General features: G+C 34.8%; 1 protein-coding gene across 1 annotated transcript in view; it reads right to left on the bottom strand.

Annotated features, from left to right (window-relative positions):
* Positions 1-433: 433 nt before the first annotated feature.
* LOC129216800 (angiotensin-converting enzyme-like) overlaps positions 434-23119 on the bottom strand; it is a 39815-nt gene continuing 17129 nt past the window's right edge. The window contains exons 3-12 of the mRNA XM_054851015.1: positions 21744-21908; positions 17828-17990; positions 13824-14015; positions 11907-12004; positions 9685-9854; positions 8332-8456; positions 7176-7274; positions 4855-4999; positions 3440-3538; positions 434-581 (exon numbers count right to left, since the gene is read on the bottom strand). Of these exons, the coding sequence (XP_054706990.1) occupies positions 434-581; positions 3440-3538; positions 4855-4999; positions 7176-7274; positions 8332-8456; positions 9685-9854; positions 11907-12004; positions 13824-14015; positions 17828-17990; positions 21744-21908 (1404 nt within the window). The remainder of the gene's footprint in view (positions 582-3439; positions 3539-4854; positions 5000-7175; positions 7275-8331; positions 8457-9684; positions 9855-11906; positions 12005-13823; positions 14016-17827; positions 17991-21743; positions 21909-23119) is intronic.

The following is a 23119-nucleotide window of genomic DNA, read 5'->3' as shown; positions in this document are numbered from 1 at the left end:
AATGTAGATAATGTTATTAATTATCCACACCTTCCTGAGCTATATAATAAAATAATGAAACTTTGAAAAATATTTGTAGCTTTGCTTTTCTAATGAACCATACGATACAGACAGACTTGTCTCATCAATTTGCCCAAAATCTACTGAACCAACTTTCATGTGGTGAATGAGCATGACATACACGTTGTTTACTAGCCCCTTAATTGTTTTTGTGACAGAAAAGTTGCCACAGTCTACCACAAAGCTTATGGGCCTTAAAAGATTTAATTGGATTGCTAATCTTGAAAAATTCTGTCCCCTATTCTTCCATTTGGTTATTACTGTCCTTTACATGGGCTCTGATGTAGATTGTATTGTCTGCTGCTTCTCCTTCTCCCTCGTTATCCGTGCCCTCTGGACACACTGTGGGGTCCGTGATCTTCCATCCGATGAACTAATTCCGATTCTGTTCCTTGAGCCACTTGTAGAGTGGCTCAAAGTACTCAAGCAGAGGACCTGCGCTCAGCTCGTCTGTCTCACCCTTCGTCACTATGGCCAGGGCCTCTGTCCAGGGCACCGAGCTCCCCAGGCTCAACATTTTGCTGGAACGAAATAAGTCACGATCAGTACAACCTCAGTAATCCGGAATTTTAAGGCACAGGAATTTCTAAAATACGAATATGTTTCTTTTTTCTGTGTTTCTTTTGAAACAAAAGGTAGAGAGGAAATCTGCAAATATTTATTTTGAAATTTATGAAAATGAAATAATTTTCAAAGAGAAAAGTATATTTCTCGTAATAATCCTATGTAATAGTCGTTCATTTGTGTGATCGTGATAATTATGACTGATAAGTTTTGCGATTTCAATATTTGTTAGTTGTTACTTCTATTTTCAAATCTGAAGTAATAATGACAAAATGGGTTCTTTAGTTTTAATAGTCTTATCACATTGAATATTTTTTAATGTGACCTAATTTTCACACGCTCAGAAATCTTTCAGATTCGCATGTGACAGAATTCTATGTGATTCGCGCATTTTCAAAGCAGTAGAGCTTTTGCTGTATTGCGTCCAACATGATTGCTAAAAGAATGGACGATGTCAAAGAACAAATGAAGCAGTGAGAAGCAAAGGGGTGTAAGTGGCAAAATTGAAAATTTGGAGATAATCAGTGCAAATGGTAGGAGAACCTCTCTGTCTTGGGGCAAGCGATGGTACTAGTAGCTCTGGTGGGTGCTGCTATACAGCTTGATGCAGAAAGAAAATTCAATGAAACTCTACCAAGGAACTAAACTTTAAATGTGTTTTACTTCAAAGTCCACTTACATTTCTTTGCTTCTCAATGCCTCAAACGGTTCAACTACGAACAAGAACCGCAACCAAAGGGAGGTGCACTTGTGCACAGTTAGACGTTTTACTGTCTGACCACGGATTGTATGGAAAGACAAATATCCGTTTTACAGCCGGAAATGGATGAATCTATTATTTTTTGGGGGTGTCAGCGTTTGCAGAAGCAAAGTCTCATTCAAATGAACGGAATATGCGCATCAAATTTTTACTTTTCCCCCTCATTCAGATAGATTCGTCTTATCTGGACGTTTGAAAATTCCATGCAATCCGTGGTTGGAGGGTACAGGTCTTACTAACGAAAGGTCAAATTCGTTTTTGAGATAAAAGGTACATATTGTAAGTATACACTACATACTTTTGGATGTCACTACAAAACTTCTCAAAGTTGAGTCGGAGATGGACAGATTGAAAAAAAAAAAAAAAAACTGGTGACCATTAATTCACGGGTGATTAAAATTTAATTATAGATTGATGTTTTAGTGGCTAAACCTTTTGTAGATTCAATGCTTCCTTTACTTTGTACAAAGTAGTGAAAATAATGGTTGAAGAGGTGCAGAAAAAATATTTTGAAAGCGCTTCACTTTTCAGTATTGAAAAGTAACTTGCTGAATTTCGTCTTTTTTACTTGGAAGGGCACATTTAAGGCTAAATGCCAAGGGCGGTTTCAGAAATGTTTCAAGGAGAATGCCGTTGAATTTAATTAAGTACCTTTACTATGTATCTGATTTAGACATGCATGAAGGCTCCCACAGCCTTTTTTAAAATCAAATAAATGGAGTGATGTAGCAAAGAAAGGGGGGGGGGGAAGGAGAGTTCCTCTACCACATTGTCTCTCTTTTCAACATCTACTAAAGTATTCGAAAATTGCGTTTTAAAACTTCAATTTAAGAAAAATTCCAGGGAAGTGTTCCGAAATCCCCTTACCCTAATACCATCGAGGATCGTCTAAAATTTCATTTTAAAACTAGTTTCGAAAAATTATTGGAGGTACACGTTCCTGGAACAGATTCTTTTCCCTAACTTAAGTTAAACAGGTCTAAATTTGCATCTGTGCGACTACAAAATTTGAAAAATATCCAGAGGATGGCCTCCAAACGTCTCTTCCTCCTGACATCACCAAAAGCCGTCTGAAATAGTCTATTTGAGAATTCAATATCGAAAAATATCCGAGAGGAGTTTCCGAAACCCATTTCTTCCTCTAATCTCATCAAAGAAGGAATCTTGTTGTGTTTTTGGATTTCATATCCGAAACATTGCCGGTACAGAGTCACTCAAGGGAGAGGCGATCGTCCCCCCCCCCGCATTGCCCCTCCCTTCTGCGCTTGTTCGATGCAAAATAACTCAATTTCATCATCTGACTTGGAAATTAGTGACGTATGTCAAAACGTATCTCAAGGCTCTGCGGGATAGAAATTAGTTTGATGTCAATAGTTTTATGCGATTGACTGCGTAATATATGTGAAAAAAAAAGAAAAGAACTTGGAGAGTACCTGAACAACTTGCCAGCCTTCTTGCTTTGGTAGATATCGCACGTGTGCAGGGGTCCTTGGTGTCCTGCCTCCTTGCACAAAGCCTTATGGAACTGAAACTGAAGCAAAAAACCCCAAAAGTACCTGAAGAAGAAACGAATATCGGATCAAACTAAAAGTACTTCTTTACATCCCTTATATATAAATGGTACTACGATTCTTGTACTGAAAGAAAACTATTTTACTGAGGTTTTTGGCTGCACCAGAAAGAGCTTGAATTTTATTTTTAAACGTCGCGCTTTGAGGCTTTGTGTACTTTGAAAGTCAATGTTGTTTTTGAAAATATTTGAAGTTTAACTTTCAATAGGTTGGACATGTTGCGATTTCCAAAGAAAGCTACGTGTCAGGATTTCCTATAACACATTTTGACTAAAATCACCACCTTTGATTAAAACTTCGAAAAAAAAAATAAGTAAATAAAAATAAAATAAACATTGAAAAAAGAGTTATTTTATTAAACAAAATATTTTTTTTTATAAAATTGTTCGAGCTTACGGCGCTATTTCTTCACCCCATCTTGAAAAAAAAAAAAAACCGTCAGAGCATATTTTGCTGGGAAAATGCTTGCGAAAGTACTACGTACCTGACATATGCCGCATCGGTGGGCACATGATACTTAGCAAGCGGATCCAAATCATCATCTGTCCTTCTGACTGGTGGGCAGAGGCCTTCGTATTCACTCCTGTAAAAGTTATTAGTCTGTAAAATGTTTGTTAATTTTAATGTCATTTGGCGAATTAAGATTTTTGCTGAAAGCACAAATGCTTTATTTTCAAAATTGTATTTTTTTTTTTAACGGTAGCCAAAGAATGTGACATGTATAGAATTTGATAGAACAACTGCTGCATTAGTAAACTTGACTTTTCAAATATTCGTTTTAATATAGCAAAAAATATTGCAGTGGCATATCATTAGCGGAAGCAGAATGTTTTTCGGTGGTCTGCGACGGAGATATAAAAAACCCGAAAGTAGTCTGCAAGGTAGACGAGAATTTGATTAGTCAAAACACTTACCAAATCAGCAAAATGGGATGATGGAAAATCAAGTGCTGAATAAAAAAGTTATCAGTAAAACGAAGACTGAAGACCTTCAAAATAGAATCGAAAACTGAGGCACAGGTGACTTTGGGGTCAAGTTCCTTTGACCTCTTAATATTCAGGACTCCTAAACTGATTTAGTGGCTTTTTTTATGTTTTAACTTTTTTTCCTATTTCACTTTGGACTATATTATGTCTGCCATAAATCTGAGAAATTTGCTCTAAAAGCGAAGAAAAAATAATCTTTTTAAGTCAGAAATAGTCTGCAGACATTTTCAAAAGTATGTGAGGGGCGGCACAGCGTTACGCTGTTTTTGCTGCCGGAGCGGACGACAAAAATAAATTTTACCAAGAAAGGCAACGAGCCACGGAGAGCTGGCGATGAACTAGAAGCAGAAACAGAGCACTTTATTTTGTAATAGGTAAGATCAGTGAGAACACCCGAACAGTAAAAACGTTCCTTTTTGCTCATGTTTGCTGAGCCTACCTATTACAAAATGAAAGGGTCTATTTCCTCTTCCAGCTAATCCACCTACTTTCCGTGGTGATGCCTTAGAAATGAGCTGAGATATCGTTAAATATTAGGAGAATTATCTTCAAGGGAAGAAAATAAAAAAAAGGCTAAAATTTTTTTTTTATTATCGAATAGTTTCGTTAGAGCAGGAGTTAAAATGGAGAAAGCAAGTCGAATCATTGGCTTAACAAAAGCTGAACCAAAGACCACAAGTCACATGATTCAACAACGAGGAATGGTTAGCATGTTTTGCGTGAAACAAGCAAAAGAAACCTGATTTCTTCCAATGCTTTGCTTTAAAACCTATCACGTGACTTGGTTTCATGAATGAAAGTCTTCACTCCCTCCAATGATAGTAATGCATCATATTTATTTAAGGATCCAACTGAACATGCATCAGTCACATAGTGGTTCAGACCGAGATTCAAAAAATTAACTCATAAATACCTCATCTTCCACCAGTGCGTGTTCATCTCTTTTTGGGGAATTTCTCCGCTGAATATTTTCCATCGCCACAAGTCATAAATGTAGGACGATGGCACAAAAACGACTTTATCGAGCGCCATCTTCAGGAGAAAAATGACGTCTGAATCTAAGAGGAATAGAAAATATAATGAGAATGTTATTGGAACTTACTCTAAAACTAGTTTGTGATTTTTTTTTCATCATTCTGTTGCACTATTCTCTTTAACTGTGATTTCACGTTGGCCTAATTTCCCTTCGTCTTTAAGATTTTCTCTTTTGTTTAGTAAAGACATTTTTTTGTATTATTCATCAGTGATGTATCCTTTTTCATTAGAAATGTTTACTTAGATTTTTAGGATTTTTTTTTACTGAATGAACTATAAGCATTGAATCACTCATTAAAATTAAAATTTTTGTTCCTAGAATTTTTAAAAAAAAATTCCTGATAACTGTATTATTAGTCACAAGCACTATAGCACAACCAGAATATAACTACTCGGTAAAAGGGGGGGGGGAGGGTTTAGTCATATCCATTCTTGCATGTATTTAACTACCGTACTGGGATTGGCATTGTGTGTGAAAACACCAAGGGGGTACTCGAACCACCGTCAGTGAACACGGGAGGGAACGATTAAGGTGACGATACGGTTTTGGTTTTGGCTATTTTCAAAACTTTTCAAATATAAATACAAATGTGACAACCAGCAACAGGCTCTTGGCCCAGCTAGGTGGCTCCTAGTCAGTTTATTAGTCCCCAATGAAGATCAATGGCCCTCTTAAAGTTATCCACCCCCTTGCTCATTACCGCCTCTTCCGGTAAGCTGTTCCAAGTGTCCACAACCCTACTAAAGTAGTAGTTTTTCCTTATTTCCAGGTTAGCCTGAGATTTGAATAGCTCAAAACAATGACCCCTCGTCCAGCTTTCGGTGCACAAATTTAATCCATTAACCTATTCATTTTGATAAATTTAAACAACTGAATCATGTCCTTTCTGATACTCCATTGCTCCACGCTATACATATTAAATCTATTAAAGTCTGGTATCATAATCTAACTCTGAAAGTCCCCTTACTACTATAGTTACCCTTCTTTGAACCCTTTCCAATACACAAATATCTTTCCTCAGATAAGGCGATCAAAACCGCACAGCATCTGACAACCCTGGTCTGAGAGACGGAAATCGAAAACTAAGTCTTCTTAAATGTGTCTAATTGAAATCTAAGGTACCATTCTTCTTTTTAATCAGTTCATTTACTTTATAAAAGCACAGACACAAAATAAAAGTTTTTTTTTTTTTATTGATAAATATTAAGCATGCTTTGCCAAAAATTCTAAAGCGTCCCGTTTTGAAAAAGAAAATTTCTGGTCACTTTAGGTATGATACAAAATTTTCTAGTCAGTGAACAGGAGGGTTTTGATTTTAAACCAAAGTTTCAAAGAGCTTCTTAATATTCTGTATGTTTTTTTAAGTACTGTATAACTTCTATTTAACGTGATACGCGATATAACGATTTCCTCAATTTAATGATTCATTTCCCTGGTCTGGATTTGAATGCACTGAATATATTTGCTCCTCGATTTAACGATAACCTTTTCCAGTCTCTTGACAATTGTTAAATCGAGGTTATACTATATATTCCTTTTTATTTTATATACTGCGCATATTACTGTCGTGTGCGGATAAACGGCAGTATCTGCAGAAATGAGTTTTCGAGGTATATGAAGAAATGTACGTAGGATTCAATGTTAACCATCTTGAAATTACACGTTTTTTTCGCGCATTTTTTACAGCGGAAACCAAATAAGCAAGCTTGTACAATAAATTTAACGTACAATAGATGGCAAAAATGCAAAAAAATTAATAACGAAAAATTTGCAGTTACTGCCCTTTACCTGCACACGGCAGATTACCCTTCGCTTGTTTTCATTTCTTTGTGCATGGTTATTTTTTGTTCACTGCACTTGTTAAATGCTTTTTTTTTTTTTCTGTGTGATGGATTCTATCTCTTTACTATTTTAAGTTTTTTTTTTAGAGTTGCATAGAACGATATTTGTGTTGCCCGTTCAGCTGAAAAAACTTTTGAAACCTAATTTTTTAACCAAAATGATTAACTTTTTTCACTAGGGTGTGTTTATTTTCTGGTTTTACTACCCTAAACTAAGTAATATTTATAAGTCCTCAGATGCTATTGGGATTGTTTTAACATTAGAATTTAACAAAAAGGTAAATAAACCAAGATTTTGCGAGTTCTATAAAGTTCAATGGTAAGCAAGCAGGAAAGTAAGAAAAGGTACTGTCTTACTAGAATCGTTTGGAAAATTCTTGAGAAGTTTGAGTTTTTCCAAATGCGTAGGTGTGGAAACTGATAAAGCCATGGCGTCTCCAACAGCTTCGTGGAAACCTGAAAAGGACAGATCACTGAGAACAAAAATCACACTTGAATCGACGACTTTAAAAATTGCTTAGTTATGATGATCTAATTGAACTTCCACCTTTCTTAATACATAAATTCGCTTAGGGTATATTAAGCTCTCAAAATCGACAGATCTGCTAAAATGTAATTTGATTTTTATTATTAGCTTAAAGTTTCTTCAGCTCAAAACTTTATAATGTCTGAGACATTATGGCAATGGCCGATTGCACATAGATAGTTTGAGCCAGTGGTGCTCAATCTAAGGTCCGCATCACTGATTAATGTGGCCAGTTGTTATCATTCTCAATGTAACCAACGGAAAACTATGTTATGTAACCCTCGAAAACGACCGGTTTTCTTAATCCAGAAATTGCATTCTGGGACCAAAAAAGTTCCTTACAAGCAGGTGGAAACTTCGTGTAATGATAACAATAATATTTGGTTTGAAATTTTCTTTAATTTTCCAGCAGACGTCAAAACAATTCAGCTCAGTTAGCTTGTAATTAAAAATAAAAATCTTATATTACGTATTTTGCACTTCGTTGTTGTTTTTAATAGCTGATTAGTACTTTTTAGAACTTATTTTTTCACTGGCACATTTTGAGTTACTTCTGATTATTGAACTGAAACAATGCTGACTGAGAAGAGTTTAACTAAAATCGTGTTGGTCTGAACATGTTGTTGAAGGAGTGTAAAAATATTCTTTGATTTATTTTTATTTATTTTCATTGTAAAACTTTCGTAAGCAGAAATATTTATTTTGCATAATGCTCACCATAATGTGGAGCTCGCAATAATCCTAATAGCATTTAAATGTCTGTAGCATGTTTGGTTATGCTACACAAGACCTGTTCGCTTAATAGGACTAGCCGGTTATTAGAACCAAAATGATCTCGTCCCTATTTGGTCTGATTGATGTGAATCAACTGTACATAACTTTTATATGTGTTCTGGATCTTCATTTTAATATAAAATGCGGCCCACTGATTAAATTAGGTTGTGCACAGCTACTGTCTTACACATTTGGTTGATGGCAAAAACTCACCAGGATTAGCTCCTTGTTGAAATACCGCCGGCAAATGCGAGTACTGCAGATAGTACTGGATGTGCCCCATCTCGTGATGAACAGTGACAAATTCCCTCATGTTCACCTGAGTACACATCTTTATCCTGCAAGAGAAACAGGACATGCATTAACTCTTTGACTGCTAGCTGTTCGGAATGTTCAAGCTATTCGAGTGATCGGCATGTGATGACCGACAGTACGATCGTTGAGGACTGAATACTTTTTCGCGCAATATAGATTTTGTTTCAGTAAAGATGGGCTTCCATCATTGCTATCTAAATTCCTTTAAGGAACTTAGGGGATCCTTTACTTCTACGGCACTACAGCCTAGGGCAGGCCAAGATCGTCTCAATCAGTTTCCTCCATCCCGCCCTGTCAGAAACAGATTTCCTCCATCCACTGAGGCCAACAGTTTTTAAGTCTTTTTCGGCACAATCGAGCCATCTGGTTGGTGGGCGGCCCCTCTTGCGCGCACCATCTGGAATTGTGAAGGTGACTTTATGGGTTGGGTCCCTACTACCTAGTCTAAAGAGGTGCCCCTGCCATCAGATGCGATTGGCTTTAATAAAGTGGATAATATCTGGCTGTTTATAGATTTTTTTTTATATCTCAAAATTATAGAGAGTGCGCCATCTGTTGTTTTCCTGGGCAGCACCAAAAATTCTTCTTAAAATTTTCCTTTCGAAAACCATCAATCTCTCTTCTTCTGCTTTAGTTAAAGCCCAACACTCACTTCCCTAAGTTAGGACTGGTCTTAACAGGGTCTTGTATAAGTGTCATCACTAGAAACAATGATATTAGCGTTGAAATCAATTGCCGCCTAACTATTGCAAACAAATGCTACTTTGGTTTGAAAAGCCAATTAAAAAGTAAACTTCTTCGCCAAAGTGGATCCTTTAAGGAATTGAAAAAAACCTAAATTCCTTTAAAGAATCTAGATTCCTTTAAAGAATCTAGGTAACTTTCAAAGTCTAGGACGCAATGCTGCAGCTTCATCAATGGAGCGAAATAGTTGTCCATGTTGTTTGGAAATGAAGTGCTTTTAAAAAGAAATCCTTGAGTTTTTCTCGGGTGAAATACCGGCCATGGGACGAAGGTAGGAAATCCAACTGCCTTAAAATAAAGAAAAGGAAATCAATACCGCGTGCCGCTTTCATAATTTCAAAACGTATTTGCAATCCTTGATTGCAGAAATTTTAATTCGTAAAAAAAACAAATGAAGTGCTTTTTTTTTGAACAATTTACGAGTAGGTCAATATTTTCTGCTTTATTTAGATTAACTGGAAAATGAACTGAGATATTTAACCTGATTTAGGTTAACTAACTGTGTACCTGAAATCTTTTCCGTCGTAGAAGTTCCAAGCCGAAGCGTGGCACACCATTTCCTTGTTCTTTGGCTTCTCGATGACGCTGTTCTGCCAGAAGAGTTTCGTCATCGGGTGCATTCCCAAGGAAATGAAGAATTCCTCAGCTATTTTAAACATTTCGATTGGTTTCATTTTCTTGATAGACGGAGAACATGAAAAAAAAAAAGATGATTATAAACATTTTCTTCGTAAAGTTCTTCCTCATTAAAGGATTAATTTCAAGTTAACAGAACTATATTTAAGCGATTACAAACACCAAAAGATATTTTACCAATTTGATCCTGTTTCTTGGCAAAATGAAGAAAGCTAATTAAAATTAAAAGAAATTGCAAATACGATAAAAGTTGTCAATGTGACGTGTAAAAGAGGTGTTAAGTGTGGGGAAGAATTTAACCACCAGTTTGCCAAAGATGTCAAAAAAGTGATTGATCTTTTATACTGTGCAAGATCATCGGAAGAAATATCGAAGACATAATTGAGAGACTCTTAGAAAAAACTAACGTACAGTTTCCAAAGTCTTATTCTATTATTATTTGATGCAACTTTTTTAGGATATAAAGTTGTTAACAAGTTCGGTTTTAATTTTAAATATCTTTATTGCTTTGAATTAGTGATAAATATGTTTTTCAAAAAAAAAAAAAAAAAAACTTTTCATCATCTCTGCTGAAATGCTACTGTTTGATAATAGTGGATTGATCGAATATTTCTGCTACAATTGAATTCATATATAGCTAACCATGCTAGTGTAGATCGTTACAAAGTAACTCGAAAATCTCTTTAAGACATAGGCTTCAAAAGTGGGAAAATGTGCACTTGAAAGAATGAAAAGTATTTTTGACCTAGAACCACCCTTCTTTTATGTCCAAGAACAAACAAACGAAACAATAAATAATAATAAACACCGACCGGTTAAGAGTGAAACTGATGTGCACACATCATTATTTTAATTACAGTTCCATTGGAATTAGTACATGTAAGTGCTTTAAAAATAAATTCTTTCAAAAATAAAGAGTTTTAAGAAGCTTCCTAAATAGTTTCAGGTACACTGTAAAAACGATTTAGAAACGTTCCTGGAAAATAATAGGCAGCTGATGTGCCCAATTTCTACCAGTAACATGTCTCGCAAAAAACAGGAACGTGTCCTGCTAAAATTCAGTAACCTTCCTGAAAAATCCTGAAATCTTCCCGTTTAAAAACAGTCGTGTCTCTGGAACTTGAGTAATCTTAAGTAGGGATAATATAACAGCTTGGCACCTTCCTGATTTATCAAAACATTTCTAAACGAAGTATTGCAAAAACATGGCCAAAGCTAAGCCAGAATTTCAAGTAAGTATCAAGCGTCTCACTTGATTGCAATTCTTGCAAAGCTACATAGTCCAGACTTATTTGCTCCCTTTGGGAGTTTAATCAGCATGGACGAGCCTTAGTTGATCTGAAGCCGATACACCTTATAAATACTCTTAGTTCATCTTTAAACTGGGTGCTAAAAATATTTCTTACATAAGAGAGGTATTTGCATTCGGAAAACTTGTCGCGATTCAGGAAACTTTTTGACAATGATACTTGATATTTCCAAGAAGTGGATAAAAACCATTTTAATCCTGAAACGTTACATGGGAATACTCAGTAACGTTTTGGAATTTTTTTAGAGTGTACAAGACTTTTATTTACCTATGGCCAGTGAGTTTTTCTTCCTTTTATAAGTAAATTCTCATGTTTATATAAGCGACCAGAGCCGACTACAGCCCATGTCAGCCTAGTCGGAAAGTAGGGGCCCGGTCCTAGGGAGGGCCTGACTCGGAATCGGAGTCGTATAAATTTAATTAGTTTTATGGAAGGAGTGGCCCCGGCGACAATACCGACAAGGAGCCCGCCTTAGCTCTCGACGTGTCTATAGGTGACGCAATTATCTTGAAAAGTGAAAATAATAATGTGGTTTGTTGTTATTGAGTCAGTTGGAAGATCCAAACGACTTTTTGCGTGTCGAGTAGGTACTACACAGAAGGAAGTGGCTTCTGTCAAAGAAAAGTTCAATTTTGGCAGACGGCAGCACCGGCCAACTCAATGTATGCAGAATTCTGAAGGGGAAGGAAAAATGTCACCCGTCATTTAACAACTAACTACATTTATAATGTCGCAACCGTCAAATTAAATTCAGAGTTTGGTTGACATGGCAGTACCACTCACCCTTCTCTGCAGTTCTGCAGTCACATCGGGAGAAGGTGTCTCAGGAAAAGGATTCAGAATATCGAATATCTGGGTCCACGATTGAGAAAACATGTGACCTAGATTAAAAAAAAAAAAGAAAACAAATTACTACATACTGCGATAGGTTGACAACTGTGACCTTTTGCATTCCATGTCATAAAATAAGCAACAAACAATAAAGTTACCGTACCTCGTGAAGGAGAATGGTTACAGCAACAAAACTTGCATCTGCAGCTTGCAGTGAACTGCAATAAATAGTTCCCCAACAAGTTAGATTTCGTATTTTTTAGCGACTTTTCTTTTTAGCTTCAAACTTTTCTTATCCTAATTCAGCACCTCATTTTGACCATTTTTGAAACCGGGCGTATGTACGAGGGCAAATCAAATACAACCGGAATTTGAGTCTTTGGCTGTTGTTAGTAATCAATCTGAGGTGGCATCAATATGTTGGTGAGGATGTCTCAAGAAGGGTTTTTGTGTTCGAGCACACATTGGAGATCTGGGCTGCTTCAGTATGCCATGAATGTATGTTGCCCAACGCATCATAACTAAATTTCTCGCAAAAGAGGATGCAAAACCCTCTGAAATTTTGAGCCAGCTTCACGCAGTTTGCCGAAGAAACATTTCGCACAGTAGAGTGCTTAAGCATTTTACAAAAAAATAAGGCAGGAAGAGAATTTGTAGGAAACTAACCTGATGAAAGGAGACCTCTGACAACCATAACTGTAGACCACATTGTTGCCATTCGTGACATCATTGAAGAAGGACAACTAATGAAGGCTTTTACTGTTACCTTTCGGATGAAGCACAAGCTAAGGCTCCTATAGTGGGGGAGCCGACGCATCCGCTATTTTGGAGCAAACTTGATCCAGTGCTTCGCAGCGGTAACATTGCTGCTGATGTTTACGTATTTTTAGCATGTGTTAAGTTGAGTCAAGAGGGTGGCTGTTCGGATGTTAATTGTGCAAACAGTTCCAAGAAAGGATCTCAGCTCTTCTGATTTCCAGCAGATGCAAAAGGAAAAAAGAAATGAATAATTAATAGCCGACGAAGTGACTGGCAGCCTGAAAATGGAGCTCGCTTGTGTGAGGTTAATATCAATTTATTTCTCATGATTCTATCATCATTACGTTATAAATGCTCTGTAATTTTTACTATTATGTTGCAGTGTTCTACGGAATGTCTTTCATTCTGTATTTCCCTGTCGTGCGATAAGTACGCTTGCTCCCGCTTGCTCCAACATGGCGGATGCTTCGGCCTCTCCAGTTATAGGGGTTCTAGCACAAGCCGCTTGCCGCAACACGTGACGTCACTCTTCTTCATGAAAATGCAAGGCCACATACTGCCGTTTTAAAGCGGGAAAAATTGGAGGAATTTCATTGGACACCTCTAGAAATCCCACCCTGCAGTCCAGATTTATTGCCCTGTGATTACCATTTGTTTGGAACACTCAAAAAAGACCTAGGAGGATAACAATTTGATGATGAGGCAAGTGTCGCAATCGGCTCTGCACATGTACCTCTTCTTTCCATCACGATGGCGATGGCATCAACAACTAGGTATTCTGGTAGATGAAATGTGTATTGAAAAAATAACACTATTTAGAAGAGGATCACTTATGCATTTTTTTTTTTTTTTTTGTTGACTCAAATATATATATTTTTTAAATTTGGGTTATATTTGATCTACCCTCGTTTCTAGGAGTAACAGTTCCAAAAATAGAGGTCTTGCTGGTTAAACATGGTTGACCTGCAGATTGGGTTAGCTGGCAGGTTAAACGGCATCTTATTAGTGTATTGTTGTATTTTATGGTTGAAACTACGTATAATAAAAAACATTTACTTAAAAATTCAGTTCAGTAGGGGTCAAAAAGTTAAACGTATCAAGACCACTTGCCTAGTATGTGCGCTGGAATGGGTCCATCTGGTCTGATATATTTCGAGCCGTACTGTTGAATCAGCCTTCGCCGTGTGAACGCGTGAATCTGCTTGAAGAGGGGTTTCACTTGTTCCCATAGTCTTTCGAAGTCATCTTCCATGTTCTTTACTCCCTCCTGTGTTTGCAGCATGTCACCATAATCTTCGAAACCTGACCGAAAAAAAAAATGTTTTTCGGAGTTTCCTTTTAGGTGATGAACACTTAAGTAGAAATCACGTAAAGAAAACTTAAAGAACGTTCTTAGGAATCCGGAAAATCGTTGCAAAATTATTACTCTTTTCTAAGTTCTATTGTCTGGTTTTTTTCGTTATGAAACTTTATTAATTTTTCTTTCTTTTTCTTCTTCTTCTTCTTCTTCTTCTTCAAAAAAAAAGGGGGGGGGAAAGGAAAAAAAATTAAAAAAAAAACAAAAAAACTTTGTACTCTATGTCATTTTTCTCTTCTTTTCAATTTATTTTTTATTTATTTGCTTATTAATTATTTTTGAAATTATATTTATTTTTTTTAAAAGTTTTTTTGAAGAATACCTCTTTTAATTACAAAATTCTTTTCCTATTCCAGTGGGCTAGTGCCTGATAACCTGATAACCTCATTTATCGACTTGTTTCAGATTATTTGTAAACTTGCTTTTATCGTCTTATCGTTTACTATTCTGGTCTAGCAGAACACCGATATAGATCTATATATTGCACTTAAAATTGCATTACATGATAGTGGTAAGTTCAGTGGCAGTGGTAGTCAGTGGGAGCAGTAGCGGGACCACCGTGACAAAGCGCGCGCTCCATTCGTCGCCGCGCGTTCTTTTTACCCGGGCCCGGAACACAGTTGAGTGAGTCACGCTAAGCGATCGAACGTTTTGCTTCGTTCGCTGACAATATACTCGATTGCAAGCTTTTTTTCATTGAAAGAGCAAATTAAATTTTCTTAAAATGTGTTTACCCATGAATTGTTTTCCACAGATTAAAGTAAAAAGAAAAAAATAACAACAAATAATTTTGAAGCAAAATATTTTCTCAACAAAAAGTAAAATGGTGAAAATCTTTAAAATAAATTTTCTTGAAAACGTTGCTAAAAGCCTGATGATCCAAAAAAAAAAAAAAAATTTTCAACAGAAACAAATTATTAATTGCATATCATACATGACAATACTATGAAAATGTGTTTACCAATAAATAGACAAGGTATTTTTTTATTGTTATCATTATTATCTTGTAATTTAAAAATCAATATACATTCCATCAAACGTTTAAGATAATATCGATACGTTTTCGAGCCTTTTAGTGGCAACTCTTAATTTCATTAAAATATGTAATATAAAATTAAAAAACAGAAACAAAGAAAAGTTGAAAATGATGTCATTTTTTGATAGGTCTTAAGATAAAAATATTTCTGTGTACAATTATTTTGCACTGAAAACAAATCCCAACTAAGCAAGATTGAGTTGAATGGTTTTTCAAGAATATATATACTAAAGCATATTTATAAATTCAATAGATAGGTCAAATTTAGAGTTAAGACTTCCTTTTGAAAGACACATGAAAGATTCTCATATATCTTTCTCTATAACACAGTACTTATTAGAACAATTATTATTGTAAAATAACCACCATTAGTTCAAAAAGTAAAAATAGTAGGTTAAATAGAGAAAAACATAGAAAACGTTATATACTCATGCATATAACCAAAATAAATAAATTAAATAATTGAATATTTTACTAAGGAAATAAGAGAAAAATTTAGCACTTTAAATTCATTCTCCTATAATTTAAACCAAATGTGCAGCTAAACTTTTAAAAAATATTTTTTTTTCTAAATATTCATTAAACATTGATAATCAATTGCAGATGCACCGAATATTCAGTTGATATTTGGATTGGTATTACATTTTTACTTCCAAAATACCAATTAAATATTTTAAACTTATGAAATTACTTTTATTCACTTGTTTATCCATTCTAGAAAGATGGCATTTTAGAAAGTAATTAACATTAAAGTTATTCATGTAAAACTGAAAGATATTTGATGTTGTAGGTATAGCACTAGATTGTAAATTGAAGACACTATATAACTTGCAATATGCTGTCTGAGATTCAGCAATCGAATTCTTAACTTTCCTTTTAAATCGTTGCACAGATTTTTTAACTTAATAAAAACAATGATAATCTGAACGTTTTTACTAATCTTTAATGCAAGTGCAAATCTGAATTTAAAAGATCGGAAGGATTCCTTTAAAAAAGCAATAGAGAGACTAACAACAAATTCAACCTGTAAGAAGTGTGAAACAACTGTCTTACGCAAACATTAAAACATAACCTTAATAAAGGTTACTAAATCATTTGAAGTAACATTTCAGATCACTTACCTTTATTTCTGTTAATCATCAATTCATTGCTTACAGAAAGGTGAAAGGTCAAGCATTTTCAGTAACGGTCGTTGGAAAACGTAAAGCAAAACATTGGATTGTTGATTTGAATCTCAATCGCTTAGACTGTAGCACCACCTAGGTTTTTCTAAGTTGTTCCGGGCCCGGAAGGACCGAAGAAAGCGCGCATTTTTGTCACGGTGGTCCCGGCAGTAGGCTTTACGTTGTACTGCCTCGGGGCCCCAAACAACGAATAGACCACAAAACTTTTTAAAAAACAAATGTGGTCAAATGAAGACTACGGGATTTAAGACGAAAAACATCGCTGGCAAGCCAAAGCATGTAGTATGCTCTTAAGAGTTGTGAAAAAATATTAATAAATTTTGTGGTACAAATTTAAGGATTCCAGATGCATTTTAAGTTGGTCTCACGACCACTACACTGGTCAGAAATTCCGGTTTTTGCCTTGACTGTTAAAAAATGAGTGACGCGGTTCGCCCACATAGTCCTCGCTTTAGATGTCTCTTTAACGCAATGGCTGGATTACCCTCTATTGACTTTAAAAAAAAAAAAGAATCATGAGGACTTGTTTGTCCAGCAAATAGTTATGAATGAAAAAAGGGAAAAATAATCAAGTGGCATGAACATGCGAATTCGAGCTTGATGTTTTCGAAAAATTTATCTTTTTGTTAAAACAAAAATATTTTTAGAATAGATACGTTAGAGAAGATGTTATGACTTTGATGTTATTTCGATGTTGACGTTCCATAATTAAACCAAAAATACCATTAGGAAATTGATTATGTTTATAAAATATAGTTATAATGAAAGCTACTTCATTAATTAGTGTTTGTCACTTCCATCCCATTGGAAATTTCCATCTAGTTAGCTGTCTAAAGCAGTAGACTTATGTTAGAAATGTTAGCAATCGTTTTATCCAGCTCACTGTTAATTGCAATATTGAGCGTTACTTCCCTCAGTATATATATAAACTTTTATGTCCTCCAATATTTTTTTGATGTCAATACTTAAATTCTAATTTGACATGAAATACGTGGCATAATTAAAGATAAAATTACAGCATTAAAATGCACACATTAAGAGAAAACTACAGGCCCGTGTTTTGGAGTCACAATGAAACCCCTTTACAATGCAGGAAAAGTGAGATTAAGCATCAAAAAACATCAGACTGAAGTGACTTTTGTCGGATATATTTTCATTCATCAACTCTTTTCTTTTGCATTGAAAAAGGTGTACTTTTTAAGCCCGAAACACATGCCGGTAGTTTCCTGTAAATTTGAGCATTTTATCGTTGTACTGTCTGACCACGGATTGTATGGAAAGACAAACATCCGTTTTACAGCCGGAAATAGACGAATCTATTATTTTTTAGGGATGTAAGCTTTTGCGGAAGCAAAGTCTCATTCAAATGAGCGGAATACACGCATCAAATTTTTACTTTCCCCCCTCATTCAGATAGATTTGTCTTATCTGGGCGTTTGTCTTCCATACAATTCGTGGTTAGACAGTATTTTTATAGTTTACTCTGTTGCACAATGTTTATTTTTGTAAGATAGTGATAGAGATAGAGGTCTCTTACCGTCACTCCGGGCCATTTCATTGCTGAGCTTCATGTATTGAAGGTACATTTTTTTCAATTTCCTGTTTGTGGCGTTCCTCCATTCTCTCCAAATGTATTTCAGTTCATCGTAGTTACGAGAGGTGTACAAGACCTTCGCCAGATCTGGAATTTCACACATAAGCTGTAAGACATTTATTTACCTGTGTGCTCCAGCTTTATATCAAATGTATCACTTTTAAAGTGTAAATTTTTAGTAGAGGAGTGTGGGGCAAAGTAAAATAGCGGGGCAAAGGGAAATTGTAAAATATTGACTCTGATTTTAGTGCCACCTTTCTAGCAATATTTTGACTATCTAATAACGCATATAGTCTGCTCCAGTCAAGAAAAAAATACTTTTAAAAATCAAAGAATATGATAATACAAGCAATTTTCAAAAATTGATACTCATGCCATTTTAATGGAACATATTCCCCAAAATGCAATGTGGGGGAATTAGGGACCGTGTAGAAAGTTAATTTTTGTATTTTGTTCACTTATTTTTCGTTTTCGCTCTATACTTTCAATATCTTAACTCTGCACCTTCTTTTGAAAATTTTTGCAACTGGAGGCATCTATCTAGGTCGCGAAAATAGAGCTCTTGCAGGTTAAACGCTAACGCGCTGTATATTTACATATTTACTGTTTATACGCGCAATTACAGGATATGTTTTACAGTTTGCTTTTAAATATTACACTGCATTTGATAGCTGTTTCAAAAAAAGCTTTTTTTTTTTTTTTTAATTTATAATATCACGCTTTAAATGTTTTTAGAAAATAAATATTTTGTAATTTCGAACAACCGAAGTACAAGAACCAGTAAGGGTTTTTACTTGAATTTTATTTTAGATTTCTTTTGAGGAGAGATAGCAACAAAACTATTTTCAAATTACCTGTTTCATATCCCAAGTCACATTTCTTCTTAGATCTATACGCACATATTTTGGCTTTGCTGTATGTTAATTCCATATCCGATTTTATTTTATTTAACTAGAGGAAGGGAAAAAAATACATTTATTAGTAGGCAGTTTTTTTTACCAAAGAAGAACCGTTCCGTAAACCGGGGTTACTTTAGACTGACGGGGTAACTTTATAAAAACCTGTTTTTTATTTTTGAACCGTTCTGGCGGGCTTAATGTTACAATTGGCGACCCCCTGCTGGTCTCAGGGTTTCAAGAAACGCTTTTCAGAGTGCGCTGACATCGCCAATTGATTGAAACAGTAAAATGGTTTCGGCAACACTGATTTATGTGGGGATGGGGTAACTTTATTACAAACCACCGAAACAGTCGTTTTAGATGGAGAAAACACGTTGTTACAAAGTAACCCCGGATGATGGGGTAACATTAATTAAAAAAATGACCCCCCTCCCTCCTTATTCAATATATCGAAGAATTTCAAACGGAAATTTAAAGCTAAGATGGTAAGCTATCGTTTGGTTCAAGAATTATTGAAATATCTTGAAAAATTAGGGTGCTACAATACAAAATATGCGAAACCTGTATCAAAGTAACCCCGGTTTACGGTAGTCAAATGTGTAAAACGACTATGGAGTGTTTGACATCTTTTGAAGTTGTGCCATAATTCTAAAAAGCCTTATTACTTAAAAATTTCCCAAAACCATTAGGGCAATTCCACGGTGTCGGACGTAAAAAATGAAGAAAAATTTCTCAGTTTTAATTCCATTTACCAAATATAAACTGTTCCAAAATGATCAAATTTATTTACAAGATACTTACTACATCCCACTGAATAAAAAAAATCATGTTAGTTTTTCAAAATGGATCCCTAAAGTATAAATTAAAAAAATTTAAAGAGTTGGTATCGAACATAAACATACAAATACTAAAATTGATGGTTTACTTAAAAAGTATTAAAAGTCTGTGAATTGGCTTACATTTTAATTTTAGAAGCAGCATAATTCTAAAGTATACTTATGATTGAAGCATATTTCACAGTTTTTAAGTGATACTATAAGGAATAAAATTATTTAAAAAATATTTTTAGCTTGGTGTCGGACGTAAATTTTCGGTGTCGGACGTAAATCGTTCAAATTGGGTGTAAACTATTCTCTTAAATGTAAATACATAACAATAATTACAGTTATAAATATGTAAATTATAGGTTACATATACTGAAACAAAATTTACCAAGTAAAATCAAAAGTAGGGTTGATTGGGGGAAGTGGGACACTGGGGTAAGTGGGTCACTCCAAAAAACTGAAATATCCATATGGTTTTTATACTTTTTTACATTGATCATGTCATGGTTCATCACAGTGATAAGTTTTGCATATATTTGGGTTATGTGGAATTTTTTTTTTTTTCTAGGTGGTCAGAGAACTTAGTCAAAAAAAAAAAAAAAATCCGAAAAATATTTTTTGACGACTTTAAGCAGCATTTTTCAAAGTTGTGTTTCCCGGTTAGCATTTATTTTTTTTTTATGATCATTAAACATTCAAGTACAGTTTAACTTAAAGTGCATACTGCAATCAGAATTTTTGAGTAGAATATTATTAAAAACTTTTAGAGGAGGGGCCCCACTTACCACGCAAAATTACGCTATAAGAAGACCCCACACTATGGAGTAAGTGGTTCCCCCCATAACAGTGATGATTTGAAAATCAAAAGCAACTCTGATGAAATATTTGTATTAGTGAAATACAAGACAACTATGATGACTTAGTAGAAATTGATAGTTCAGCTACAAAAGCTGGTGATTAGTTATTTGTGAAACTTACCTGAAAGAAAACCATCAAGATTTATATGGGGTAAATGTTGATAATGGTTCTTCCTTAGCCCAACTTTACATAGACGCAGTTATTTAGTGTTTCCAATTTCTTTTTCCACTTATAGTTTTGGCAAATTTGCCAAAATTGATCTTAATCAACTGTATTACGTTCATTCAACACACCTTTTCTCAAAAGGGGTCCTACTTACCCCTATCAACCCTAAATGTATATACAATAAATTCATTAAGTTGTTTTTTATGCATATTTCACTTTAACTTTGAAATTAAAGGCAAAAATAGGAGAAACACAGTTAAAAACACATGCTGTTTAAAGGAATGTAACAGTGTCGGACGTAAATGGTGTCGGACGTAAAAAATTTTTTACGTCCGACGCCTAGATTTTAATAAAAAATATTCTCTTGTTACAAAATTAAAATAGGTTACATCAATGAGATTGAAAATCTTGCTTTGTACCCAAAAATACATGTATGTAGCTTTAAAATTATTGGCTCAGCATAATTAATTGTACATTTTGGTGTCGGACGTAAAGCACTTAATGTACCCAGAGGAATTCTTTTACAAATAAAAATGAATTATATTTTAATACATTTTTGCAACATCACCAGTAACACATTGTATCTTTAAATGGTTATTCAACTCAATTCGTAATATTAATATATATTTTTAGGAAAAAACAGAACTTCTTTGAGAGTCACCAAATATGGTTTGAAAATACTCAAGATGTTGACCTTAGTTTAACCTCCTGTAACTTATTTATAACTGAAGTGATCAAATTTTAGACAGGCATTTCAAAATATACAACTCTTTACCTTTAAAATGACATCTCATTTGTTTAGAAATTTTAATTTTGAAAATTTGATCATCTGGTTGACCTTATCATGGAATTGCCCATTAGTAAAGTATGGCGAATTCATAATTTCGTAAGAACCTCGTTTCTCCAAAGTTAGCTGAAAATTTGGAAACAAATCTTGTAGAGTCCCCCTTCCCCCAGTAAAGTAAACGTTGTTGCTATATATTTGCTTAAATAAGCCTTCCAAACCTCGAGAAAATTGTCACAGCATGTACAGTTCTAATTGGTGTGAGTATTTTGCTCATGGCGCGAGTTCTAGAGGGTTAAAGACAAGCTTTGCAAAAACATCTCACGTACCTCTTCTAACTTTTCAGACGGGAACGCGCTTGATCCCGACTTGGAGAGTGTTCTGAACCAAGCGAAGATGAAATCGTTCTTGTCCTCAAATTCTTTCCAGTTGAATTCGTTCGCTTTCTTCGTCGTCTCTTTCATGAACTCAGAAAACTCCTTTTTCATTTTTAGCTGTTACGAAAGTAGATATACGTATTAAACGAGATTATCACAATTTCTTTATTCTATAAAACAACATTCTCATTTGCATCGAAAATTACATTCACTGTTAATTAAAACATCGTTAGACATACCTGAGAACCTCTCTTTACAAAAATGTGAAGGATTTTACAAAAGGTGCTGATAAAACAGTAAGTAACAAATGTCGGGGTTTTCTTTTTTTTTTTTTTTTTTTTTTTTTTTTTTTTCACGGAAAAAAAGTAAACACTCAAGCCAATGGCATATAATAAACAGTAAGCCATTCGGCAAAATGGTTTAGCTTCTGCAAGCGACGGAAGATGGCCCTTGCAAGCAGTCTAAAAGACTTAGCCATGGCGGTTTTGTTTTTGCTTCTCTTGTAAAATTTACGTCTTGTGACTTACTGTCTTCCCCATGTAAGCTCCTCTCACCAAGCAACCACTTCACTTTGAAAAGTTACCCGCCAAACAAGATAAACAATTTAAAAATCTATCCATATTTCTGAGGAGTTGAAGGTGGGAAGAGGTTCTAATGGAAGTAGCTGTGATGAGAAAGGAGGAGAGGGAGGATGATTGTTTGGCAGATACTTGGCGGGCAAACTAGATATCATAATTTTTTATGGCTGATGGTTTTTGGGTTTAATATGCAGGTTTTCTTTTTTGTGCGGAAAAGTTAAAGGTTTTCTTGGTGGGGAAATTTTTACAACAGGGTTGTTTTTGTTGAGATACTGGAGGTTGACATCATAATGACCAAGTTTGGCTAATATTCGCTAATTTGACAATTTTTGATGGCACTTGACTTGAAAAAATTCAAAAGCACTAGCAAAATCGATGTCCGTCTGCTTTTCAGTTAAACCGTTGATTGACTTTTTAACCATTAATTGTTTTTACAAATAGGTTCATGTAATTTTTAAAGCGAGCATCTATATTTTACCTAATGTTCAACATACATGGGAAAATTAACGCCCCAAAATCAAATAAAAATGGTCAAATTAAAGCCTCAAATTTTGAACCATTTACTTTAGGAGTTGCCTAATGAAGCTGGTTTTCAAAGTGTATACTGAGTTGTTTAAGATGCCAGAGTTAATTGCTTATTGGCGAGATTCTTCATATTGGGAAAAAGTTTCACAACTCTGAAATCAAAATTCTCTCACAAGCAAAATATCGAAAGTCATACATTTTGCTCTTTGCTTTTAATTTTCATAG

This window comes from Uloborus diversus, chromosome 2, assembly GCF_026930045.1.
Source record: "Uloborus diversus isolate 005 chromosome 2, Udiv.v.3.1, whole genome shotgun sequence".
NCBI classification, from domain to species: Eukaryota; Metazoa; Arthropoda; class Arachnida; order Araneae; family Uloboridae; genus Uloborus; species Uloborus diversus.
Note: the sequence above shows the minus strand (reverse complement) of the source record. Positions and strands in the feature narration are given on the sequence as shown.